At 35.8% G+C, this 12,829-nt stretch overlaps 1 protein-coding gene across 1 annotated transcript in view; it reads right to left on the minus strand.

Moving 5' to 3' along the window:
- The window catches only part of TNKS (tankyrase), a 212,922-nt gene that overhangs the window by 15,135 nt on the left and 184,958 nt on the right, over positions 1-12,829 (minus strand). The window contains exons 19-22 of the mRNA XM_019651006.1: positions 11,237-11,474; positions 10,541-10,623; positions 2,736-2,856; positions 1,410-1,507 (exon numbers count right to left, since the gene is read on the minus strand). Coding sequence (XP_019506551.1) covers positions 1,410-1,507; positions 2,736-2,856; positions 10,541-10,623; positions 11,237-11,474 — 540 coding nt within the window. The remainder of the gene's footprint in view (positions 1-1,409; positions 1,508-2,735; positions 2,857-10,540; positions 10,624-11,236; positions 11,475-12,829) is intronic.

Below are 12,829 nucleotides of genomic sequence, written 5' to 3' on the forward strand. Positions count from 1 at the left end.
AAATTAAGAAGAATTATGATGGAAAAATAAAAAAATTTTTTTTAAAAAGATTTTATTGAGAAATTGGGGGAGGGGAACAGCACTGGGGAATTGGGGGGAGGGGAACAGACAAGTTGCTGTCGTTTTGTTCTTCAGTCTAGTTGTGGAGGACGTTGCTTCACTGGCCCATGTTGGTATTATCATTGTGCTCTTCCCGGGTGAGGCAGATCGGTCACCGGCCACTGGATGGTCACTCACAGCAGCTCTTGGCAGCTCACATCGGCTGCCAGCCGCTCACGTTGGCTGCCAGCCACACACGGTAGTTTATGGCAGCCCACTGCAGCAGGGGCTGCAGCCTACGCCGTCGCCAGCGACTCACAGCAGCCCAGCTCCAGGTCGAGCTGTTGTTCACCATCTTAGCTGTGGAGGGCAGTGTCACTGGCCCCCATGTGGGATCCGAATCGGGGCCCTGCTGCTCAGAGTAGGCGTCCCAAGCCAGCTCTTAACCAACTTACTGCTCGGCCAGCCCTAAAATGTTTTAAAAACCCAAGTTTCTCATAGAATTGACTCAGAGTTAATTCTCTAATTCACCATTCCATTTATGAAGTTATTCACCACATTTTGACATTATCAGAATTTACTAATTATTAGGAAATGAATAGGCAATAAAATACTAGAAGACATGATCTTTCCTATAAAACTGGCTATAAGCTGAAATGCTACTTAAGGTAACTGTCCCGAGTTCCCAGAATGGGAATGAAATGAGCATTAATAAAAAAGCAGAAAATAAAACTGTAGGCATTCTTTTGTACGCCAAGTAATATCATTAGGCACTTTATTATGTGTCAGAAGTGGGGCAGAAGCCATCAGTAGAGAGGATTCTCTATGGCATCTGCCTACCAGGAGGTTCATACAAATTGTCTTACTACGGTGCGTTAAAATCATTGTGACTGAGGAAATGAAAGGTGACTCAAGTTATGAGGCAGATTTCCCAAGCATACATGAAAATTAGGCATATTATTTTATAATCATGTCTTACAATGCTGCACAAAAGTCAAGATGAGAAGATATTTGCTAACTATGAAGTAAGATTACTCTGCATCATTCTTAGGTAGCATTTTAACAATATTAAAAAAAAAGTTCTAATAGGGTCCTTACTTGCATGAGTTTCAAGAAAGCCTTCAGAATAAAAAGACAGATCTAAACCATCCATTGGAAACCCTAGGCTTATGATGTGAAAACCATGTGAAATAGTTCTAATTCATAGTCTATTTTAATTTTGGCAATTTCCACCACAATGGCTATGGGAAATAGGATAACAAATAGACAAGTGACCATAAGTCAAAGTACGACAAGCTTACCTCTCCCAGAAAAAAAGGTTTACCTGTCGATTCTAGGAAAAGATAATTAAGAATTCTGATGTACATTACCTCTTCTTCTACTGACTGATATTCCTTATCGTCCGGAGCAAGATCTAGCAAAATAGTTCCCTGATTAACACAGTGAAAAGTCAAATAAGGGTTGGTTCCTGTGGTAGAGAAAAATTAACATAGTTAACGTGAGTCCATACTATTCAGGCTTTATTTTAGGAAAAACTTTGATTATTTTGGAACAAGTCCAAATTACTTGAAATTGGAACCTAATATTCAAGTATAAAATTATATTAAACAAGCACGTCTAAAGACATGGGAAGTAATGGAGATGTGTTTGGGAATCACTTTTATACGTCCTTACAGAATTCCTTGTGCACACAGCAGGGCTCAACAATTATTTGTTAGATTAAATTCAATCATTAACATAAATGAAGCAATGTTTGATACAAAAGAGAAACACATTGTAATTACACTGTAGTCAGATCTAACATATAAGAATTATCCTTTTCTCAAAACTCTGTGAGATGGCTCCAAATGGTCCCTTATAATAAGTTTAAAATTCATTATCCTTGTTCATTTCATGATCCTTGTTCAATTAATATAGATAAACAAGCAAGACTTACTCTCAAAACCTCCTAACCTTTAGCTTCATGTCACTTTTGAAATTTTATTAGCTCTGCAGGCTAATTAACTTATTCAAGTTGTTTCTTTTCTCGCCTCTTGCTTCCCTATAATAAAAGCACTTCTAACAAACAGAGACATGATAAACATGGAGGCATACAAATGAGAAAGACAGGAGGCTTGTAACAGCAAAGCACGATGGAAGAAGATTAAGCTGACAGTTGTAAGGAAGGGAGAAGGGTGCAAGATGAGGTAAGGGAGGAAGGTCAGACCATGGAAAGCTATGTTTCAAATGTCTGATCTTATCGCAAAAGTAACAGGATTTTCTCCTACTGAAGGGTTTTAAGCAACGAAATGATATGATCATAAGTCATGTTGAAAGGCATCTTCTGGTTAGAGTGCAAGGAAGACACTGGAGGGGAGGCAAAAGTGAACATTGAAGATAAGCTGGAAGGTGGTTGTGAAGGTCCAGGCGAGACATGATGGTGACTGGGATTAGGTGACAGCAATGGAAAACGGCAGAAGTATAAATTCCAGAGATATTCAGAATATAAAGAATGGCGAGAGGCAGGAGAATGACTGAGATTTCCAGCTAGAGCAACTAGAGAGCGCGTGCCAACAACCAAGACGGGGCAGGTAGGAGGTGCTACACCAGGCAAGCGCATGAGATCTGGGCTCAGCCTGCCTGAGTTCACATGCCAGCCCTGATGCTTACACCTTGTACCGCTAATTTCTGAAATGTATTTTTTCCTAATAGCTTACCTTGTTGTCCGCCTAAGAGTCTTTCTACTCCTTTGATTAGTTTATGGCGGTGTCCATATGCATTGATGCCTATTTCTTTCAACTCTTCATGACCCATATCAGCCAATACATCTAGTGTTATCTGAAAAGTGAAACAAAATTAGTTGTTCAATCTTTAACGGTTCCTCATTCCTCAGACAATCAAAACTCTTCTGTCTTCAATGCTATACAATCCATTCAAATTAAGAAAATCCTTTTCTTCCATTATAAGCATGAACTTACAATCTTCTTAAAGTTGTCTTGAAAATTTTATCACCTTTTGCTCACTTTAAATACTTTAATTTGCTTTTAGTTAATGGAGAATTAAAATGGCAGAAACAATGCTATAGAAATATAGAATCAGTGCTCTATTTCCTTTTGATTACTTAATTCTACCACCTTTTGCTTGCCTCAAGATATAAGAGGGGACAACCAATAGCTTGAAAATTGGGAAACACCAGGTCCCAGTATCCAGCAGGTGGCCAAGAGAGGGAAAGGGGAGAGGTGAAACAGGCACAATGAAACAGAATGTGGCAAAAAGAGTAAGCAATTTTAGGTAAGAAGATTTATATAAAGAGGAATTTCTTAGAGCTAAGAAATATTCAATTATGGAAAAAGCTGCCTTAGAAAGTAATGAAATTTATATCACAAGCATTTAGTTAGATTACAGACCATTTTATATAGAAGGTAATAATAAAGAATTCCAATATGGAGAAGAGAGTAGATGGATTTAAAATTCTCAGATTTAACAATTCCTCAAGCCTAACATACATTCTATTTTTGTACAAAATAGTGGTTTTTGATTTTTGGTTATTCATCCCTGTAGGTGGAGATGATTAGTTAGCTATCATCATGCCTCAAAATTACCGAATTCTTTTGTTGACCAAAAGTAACTACGACTCTACCGCCACCCAGTGGCAGTGTTCTGAATGTACTGGGTAAAATCTTGGGTGAGCACATTTCTTGAGGGCTGAACATGCAATTTTCCAGTTTAGAAGAAGCTGGCCCTGTGACAATCCAAATACTACTTCCCAAGATTAACTTTGATTTTCTCTTTCCTTGGGAAGCTGAGAAATCCTTTTAAAGACACCCTTTTTCCTAACTTATGAGATATTTTCATCTATCCATAGCTTCTCTACCTTTACACTTATACATACCATTTTAAAAAACTGACAAATTAGGCCTTGAGCTCTGCTGATTTTTATTGTCAGAATGAAATATTATATAATGAGTCTGATCTTCTCAGCGCAGAAGCATTCATCACTCAGTCTTTGGAAATAATTTACTATATTACTCCTAAATGGCCATTTAAGAAATAATCGCTTCATTGCACAAAATGGGCAATTCACTTCCAATCACCCAAAGGAAGTTTTCAGCAGAGCTTTTAAAAAGCAACAGTTTTGAAATACCCATCTTTGAGACAGAATAGTTCACAATATAATAGGAGCCGTTCCATTTTTAGCTAGATGTGGTTTTATTATAATCTGGAAACCATGCACAGGGTTTACTACATTATCAATATCCCATTATTTTTCCTTCCAAATATTTTAAACTTCAGTTCAAATATGGGCTGACATACAAACAGGATCTCTTATCTATGTGGTGGCTTTAATTCAAAGGATCCTTAAGCTTTTCTGAACTAATACATAAAGTGCATATCTGGAAGAAGCAGAAACCAGGCAGCAAAACATTGTATTTTTTACAAGGTTCTAGAGAAGAAATGGTGAATGTAATATATTTGTTCATTATATAGCTCCAATCATAAAATGAATAGCTCATTTAATCCTCACAATGACCCATGAAGTGCTGTTAACGTCCTTATGAGGAAACCAAGGCTCAGGGCAGTCATAAAAATCACAACCAGAACAGCTGAGATGTATCGCCATTTCTGTCTCTCCTTAGCTTGTATTTCTTAAAAGAGATGACTAGAAAGCTAACATAACTAAACATTAAATTTAGTTTCTTTGACTTACATGGTACCCACTTTGTCCCATATTTACCAAGTAGTGACCAATGGAAAACCTTAAATGACAAGCTAGAGAATTCAGATTTATGTTTATTTGTTCATTCATTCATACACGTTTAATAAGTACCTTCTGTATGCTAGATATTTCCAAGAAGATAACTAATTAAACATTTCATTTCATTCTAAAACAACCCATAGGTCAGAAGGTTAAATAACTGGTACAAAATGGTAGTGCGAGAGTGGGGCCAGGAAACGAACGGAGTACTACGGCTGAAGTCCATGCTATTTCCTATGCCAAGGTGATAAAAAGAAAACACAAAAACATGGTAAAGCCTGGGAAATGTTTTGGAGGAATCCCTATGGGAATTCTTAGGAAGGTTACCTACTTGGTCGAGGCTGAAAGTAGGGTTGGGAAGGAAAGGAAGGAACAGGCACCTAGGGAGTCAGGAAAGGTTCTCAGAAGAAGGTAATATAATTCAGCTAAGAAGTGGAAGTTAATCAGGCAGAGAGAGGAGGGAAGGGTGTTTAAGACAAAGGGAACAGCATGTGCAAAGGAAAAATCAAGTAAGAGAATATAGAACATTTGAGGGACACTAAGCCCTGAAGTTGAAAATGGTTAGAGTATGATATTTATAAAGAGATAAAAGAAGGGATGGACAGGGCAGCAGGTCAAGGGCAGATCTTAATGGGCTTTACATATCAAATTAAGATACCATCTTGTAGAAGGTCTGAGGAAGACTTTTCAGCAGAGTAACACAATCAATGTTGTATTTTAGAAGACACAACATAATGCCAGTGGTGGCATTATGAAGGGCAGATTTGGAAAGCAAAATGACTGTGAATAAGATGAAGATGGAAGCAATGAATCAGAGAAAGCAACTTCAAAGGGAGAGATGACAGGGCCTGGTGAACAGAAATAGTTAAGGGGTAAAGAGGAATGGGAGTAAAGATTATTCTAAAGCTCTGGAGCTGGGTGAATATCAGAGTATTGTATCAATAAAAGAAATGAAATATCTGCAAGTAGAGCAGATTTTAGATATGTTGCTCCAAGACTCAGGGCTTTTATACTGCTAGAAATATTTTTCTGCAAGTTATCTTTAAATTAACTCATTAAAAAAATATCTTAACTTAGTTATAGCCAGGAAATCACAAATTTGTTGGGCTAGTTATTTATATCTAGCACACATGAAAATCAAATTATAATCTTTAAAGTACAGATTGTCCATGTATCAGCTACATCTTGTAGGTAAAGCAATGTCACTTCAAGAAGGGCTGCCAACTTCTTTCTCAGGTTTGCTCATTTTTACCACGGGTGGAGGGACAAATGAGAGGTTTAATGAAAAAGGCCTTTCTTTTACTTGGGCTTAAAAGGTTGCAGGCTAGAGTAACAGTTATTAGAACTAACTTTACAGCCATGTTCACAAGGAATGTACTTGAGTCCATGGCTTTGTCTTTAAGAATTTGAAATAAAAATTTATGTGGTCACTTTTCATGAAAATATATAGGTTGACCATAAATATGTCCACAAGGAATATTTCACGTCACAGTGTTTATGTTCCAAGAATTGCAAGGTAAATCAAATTGGTCTTTCCCATAGAAAAAGTGTTCTAGTCAGGAAGCTACATTCTAAAGGAAGGGCCAAAGTAACACTGATACTATATTTAATTAATTGTAAAGGACATAGGTATTTATTATTTAATATACAACTTGGCAAAGTATATATGTCAAAGATGTCAAGTTAGTTCAGACACTGCTGAGAGAATAACTATGAAGAGGTGAGGCTATGGTGCTCTGAAGAAAGTTTTCCTGGGACCAGAAATAAAATAACTGCATTCCTTACTCCATTGGGAGAGAAGTATCCATGAGTAGGAACAGCAGCAATAAGATATTATATGTGAAAGTACCTCAGGGAGCAGAATGATTCTCTGGCTTAAGCTAAATAGACATGAATTAAATGGGTAGAATACATATATCCTTACTCCTTCCCTCACTACACAAGTATCTTGACCATCATTACATATTATTAACCTGATATAGATTATTAATGGGATAAAATTCTATGGGTAAGTTAAAAAGAGTTACAAAGTTTATTACTCTGTAACTGAAGGCTAATCAGGTAACACTTGCAGTTAAAATAAAAATTAATTTGATTGTTTGACGGCTGGGCCAGAAGACAAATATAGTTCAATAAAAAAAAAGGTAATGTCATTTGTCCAGACTCTAGAGGAAAGGAACTGTACATTACGTAGAACAGTCAACATATTGATAAAAAAAGAATATAGAAATTATTCTGGCAAAAAGAAAAGCAATGGAACCATTAACTCAGAATAAAACTGCAATGACAAAGATAAAGAAACTGACGAAACCAGGATAAACTGTCAAAAAGACAGACTGTAAGTCTAAACAATTAAACTATTAAAATCAATAAAATGAGATAACCATGCAACAGGAAATCAGTTTCTGAAATACTAAATATATAAAGTAAAAAATAAAAAAAAATAAGGATGTAAACTGAAAGAGTAGAAACTGAAGTCCTTTGAAAAACTTTCAGCAGTCAATTGGAGTTGTTTGTTTGAATTAGGGTCTTTTATTAAGCAAAGATGTGTGAAATTTCAGTATGTGGACATGATTTGGGAAGAAGTGATATGGCTGGAGTATGGCTGTAGCAGAGGATAATGCTTTTAAAAGAGCTTTAATAGCTTCAAGTGATGACATAAGGGGAAAAAGTTTCTTATGATTTAGGACATTCTCATAAAAAATTCCCAAACCACAGGGTGAATCAATGGTAGGCGAAGCTTACAGGAAAAGGAATTATCATAGCAGTCTCTAAAGTCCTCACTGCCAGTCAGAAAACCCATCTGATGTTTCTTCAAAGCATATTTTAAAAACTGGCACAGAAGTACAGTATCACTGGGAATTTTAACTATCTGGACATTTGAAAGTATCATTATATTTTACAGATAAGGGGAGTGATAGGTTAAATGCTTTAGCCAATGTTATACAGCTTGTAAAGTGGAGAAAATAATTAGAATTAAGGTCTTCTTTTAGTCCACTGCTATTTTCACTCAACTGTTTGGACCATTAAGAGCATTAAAGATGAACTACAATACACAATATTAAAAATTTAGCAAAAAAAGCCACACCACAAAGCAACAAAAAAGATAAGACATTAGAAAATCTTAACAGTAAATGAGAAAGACCTGAGGTTTCAATACTCTCCAAATTGACTATAAGCCTACAAAAAAACCACAGTAGGGCAAAGAGGCTAGTGAAGAATTTGGACACACTGTCCATATAAAGAATAATTGAAAAAGATATATTTATCCTAAAATAGGAGAAACTTTGTAGGGGTGGGTGGTTGGAAGGGTCAGTCCATGGTAAGTTGACTAGGTCTTAGAAATATATGAAGTGGTACATTATGTTGTAGTGAGCTGACTGGTGGACATATCAAAAAGATATGTCCATGTTCTAATTCCCTAAACCAATAAAGGATCTTATTTACAAAACTTTTTTTTTCACATCTTTGGAGACATAATTAAGGTTAAAGGTCTTAGGATGAGGAGGTCATCTGGGATTATATGGGTAGGCCTTAAATTTCATGCAAGCGTCCTTATAAGATACACACAAAAGAGAAGACAGATACAGAGAAGGCACCTTGAAGATGGAAGCAGAGATTGGAGTCATGTAGCCACAAGCCAAAGGGGCCCTCAACCACTAAAAGCTAGAAGCAGCATGGGACAGAGCCTCTGCAGACACCTTGGTTTTGAACTTCAGGCCTCCAGAACTGTGAAGGAATACATTTCTGTTGTTTAAGCCACCAAATTTGTGGTAATTTGGTAGGCAGCTCTATGATGCTAATACATATATAGACTAGAGATAGATTTCTGTGCAAAACAGGGTAAATATAAACATAAGATCAATGGATTATATACATGGGGGCAGATGATGGCACATGTTAAATTACAAACATTTTATTATACCTGCCCGCATTGTAACAAGTTATCTTCCCATGTGGATGTTAAAAGGGTAATTCCTACGTCTGGAACAATGACTTAATAATCTCTAAGGACCTTTCCCATTCTAAGATTCTATGTATATCAATAATAGTTAAAGTCAGAAACCTATTATTCATTTTTAATCTTTTTTATTGAGATATAATTGACATATAACAGTTTCAGGTGTACAACATGATTCAGTGTTTGAATATAATGCAAAATTATTGTTCAATATTTAACACTGACCATGGTAGTAAGATCAAATAGTAATAAGTTAAAAAATTATTATCCTGTATAAAAACAGAAAACAAAGAGAAAAATCTTAATTCACAAACACCCTAATGATGACTACATACTAAGACCCTCATAGACACTTAACATGTATCCAAAAACTAAAATACGTCTGTTTAAGTGTATGACCAAGTTTTGGTTCAACTTTATTTTAGACTGTAACTGGACAACAGAAACTTCGAAAAGGGGCAATTTTAAAAAGGTACACCATCCACATATTACTTTGCTTTCATTAAATTGTCATTTAATGGATACTTGCTTCATGAAGGTATTGCTAAAAATTTCTCATTGGTTTTAAGTGGAGTCTAGTCACATCAATAATGAAGTTTTGATTATTATTGCTTTGTAGTATAAATTGAAGTTAGGGAATTTGATACCTCCAGACTTGTTCTTTTTTCTTAGGATTGCTTTGACTATTCAGGGTCTTTTGTGATTCCATACAAATCTGATGGTTTTTTGTTCTATTTCCTTAAAAGAATGCTACTGGGATTTTGATGGGGATTGCAACTGAATCTGTATATTGCTTTGGGTTACGTAGCCACTTTAACTATGTTGATTCTTCTAATCCATGAACATGAAATAGCTTTCCATTTCTTTGTGTCTTCTTCAATTTCTTTTAATAATGTCTTGGGATATCACAGGGGAGATCCAAGATGGCAGAGTAGATAAACACTGTGCCTGCCTCCTTCCGTGAACACACTAAAATTACAATTAAATTATAGAACAATCTGAAGTCTAGCTGAACAGAAGTTTTATAACTAAGGATATAAAGAAGAAACCATGTCGACACTGGCAGAAGGGGCAGAGATGTGGAACAGGCAGCCCCACACCCATGTGTAGTAGTTGAGAATCAAGAGGGCTATCTCAGCCATGGAGTTTTCAGTGTATAGGTCCTTCATATCCTTTGTTAAGTATATTCCTAGGTATTTTATTCTTTTTGTTGCTATTGCAAAATGAACTGTTTTATTTTTCATTTCATTTTATGAAATTTCATTGTTAGTATATAGGAACGCAATGGACTTTTTGTACATGGATTTTGTATCTTGCAACTTTACTGTATTTGTTTATTGTTTCTAATAGTTTTTTTCACATAGTCTTTAGGGTTTTCTATATAAAGAATCATGTCATCTGCAAAAACTGACAAAAAATAATAAATGGTAATAAATGACACAGTAATAATAAAAATGAATAATAAATATAAATAAAAAATAAATAATAAAAATGAATATGTGCCAGCACTGTTTGGAAAAAAAATAATGAAGATTTCAAAAACATTCTTTTGGTGGTTTCATAGCCTAAGTTTTGATATGTAATAAAACATATAGAGCCAGACTGCTTCTATGTCATAATAAAATAACAATTAAAGACTCCCATCACCTGTTAGACAATTTTGGGGAGAGGTATAAATACTGGATTCCCCTGGCTTCTTTAGGCATTTGTTGTGGGTTTTAAAATAGCGGTTAAGAAGCAAAAAAGGAATAAGTGAACGACTCAATATTTAATTAAAAAGACTCAGCTATATAAAGAGAGCTTACCTGTTCTGTTTCAAAGATGTCCCGAAGGTGTTCAAGGCCAAGGCTTTTTAGGAATTGGCTGATATTCATGTCAAGACCCGCAACTAAAACAGACATATATTAAAGTTTCTCAGAAAAACAGTTTATCAGTCTAAAGGAAGTTCCAGTATTTTTTTTAAGCCATGGCTCTCTGATACGCCTAGCTGTGCAGATGATTTTCCATGTGTAAAATAATCCTAAATTTCATTCACAAACTTCAAGTTATTTCTGAAATGGTTGAGAAGTAAAAGGAGACTTTATCTTTATCAAATCAGTAGTATTTTTATATTAATTTTAATATTATAGAGCATAATCTAATGCTTTTAAAGCAATATTTAACAGTGAATATAGAATTCCATATTTACTTGCTATCATTTCAGTTTTCATTCCTTAAATAATCTCTCAGTTTTCTCCTGATATATTTCAGGCATAAGACTCACTCAGTAGTCCAATAAGATACTATGGTTGGAAATGGATGTACTGGGATATACATAAGAACAATGTAGACACCAAGAAGCTTATTCTATTAAGACATATTTCTTATAAGGTGTTGTGTAGATGAAAACGTACAGATAAGGTATCTGTGAGATGTTCATAAATTACCAATAGAAAAAAGTGACTCTGTAATTATAAACACAAAAGACAATAACCACATTAGCTTTCACAGAGTATACTTGCCTTCTCCTTCCTTCCTTTCTGTGCCGGCAGCACCATCCCCCGCGTTGGACGCGCCTCCTACTGCCAGTTCTGCTAAAGGGCCTGTGAGGTTATCTATGCTGCTGGCAGCGGACAGGCAGGATGGGGTGGATGCTGGCGAGATTAGAGAGGCACTTACTACGGTAGCCTGAGGCTTAAAACAAGTCGGTAAGGCCTCTGGAGGCATAGCATCTATCAGCAAAGCTCTGATATCGTCAGCCTAAAAACAATAATACAAAAAACACAGAAAAATACATTTTAAAGAGGTAAGTTTTTTACTAAGGACCAAGTGCTTTGCGAATTTTTTCTTTAATAAATGCCTCATTATCTCCTATTTGGTTTTAATAATCTCGTCCTCTTTCCTTCTCTGATCCAACAGCTCCAAAGAGCCTCAGTAATTTCAGTAGTTAGAACTGGAGAAACAATATAATTAAACAAAAAATTCATTTTTTGAACATCCAGTGTACAGCTTGATGATTGTAGTTAAGAATACTGTATTATGTACTTGATACTTGCTGAGCGTAGATGGTGTTCTTACCACACACACACACACACACACACACACACACACACACACACACACAGAATTATGAAAAAAAATCTAACAATGTTGTCTACGTTGATTCCTCAAAATGCTTTTTTAACATTAAGTGAAAAGTGTACACACAATTGTTCATATTGATTTCATGTGTATTTAAAGGAGACATAAGTTAATACAGATTTAAATCGAGTTAAAAAGTGAAATATTACATCTTTCATTGAAAAAAGGACATTTCAGTGTTGATTTTCAATCTTTTCTTTAGAAGGAGTTTCCATATTTGTTTACTATGTTTTATTTATGCTTAAACAGCTACAATAATTTTTGTTGTTATTTAGCGCCCACTTAGTTTAATGTACAATTAAAATCTGTACAATTAAAATTTTAAAGGGACAGCACTTTAATTTGGCTAGCCTAGTCACAAACTTTATAGTTTGTTAGGCATAACTGCTCATAGAGGATGTGGGAGATGGCCTCCAAAGACAGCCAGCCATTAACCCCTTCCTCCGTGTACACGCACACCACTCCTCCCATCAAGAGTAGTGTCTATCTCCCTTCCCAGGAATCTGGGTTGCCTGTGAGTTGCTGTGACCAACAGAATGGAGAGGAAGTGATGTTTTGAGGCTTTTGAGCCAGGCTATAAAAGGACTGGCAGCTTCTACTTTTTCTCCGTTGGAAGCCATCCTCTATGCTGTAAAGAAGTTTGGGGTACTGAGTTGATGGCATGCTATTATATGTAGAGAGGCCAGTAGGATTTAAGGCCATTTAGACATGGCAGCCTCAGCTGAGGTCCCTGCTAAAGATAAGTGTACAAACAGCAGAATTACCTAGCTGAACCCAGTCAACCCACAGAACTGACAAATAAATCATTGTAGTAAGCCACTCACTATATTTTGAAATTGTCTGTTACTTAGCAACAGACATATGACACAGAATGTATTTCTGACTTAAAAAACTATAAAGTATTGTGTATATACACAGTAACTCCCTGATTTTCAGAAAGTTCAGGGAAGATGATGCTGTGTTTAATTTTGTAG

Source organism: Hipposideros armiger, unplaced genomic scaffold (assembly GCF_001890085.2).
Source record: "Hipposideros armiger isolate ML-2016 unplaced genomic scaffold, ASM189008v1 scaffold_151, whole genome shotgun sequence".
Lineage (NCBI taxonomy): Eukaryota > Metazoa > Chordata > Mammalia > Chiroptera > Hipposideridae > Hipposideros > Hipposideros armiger.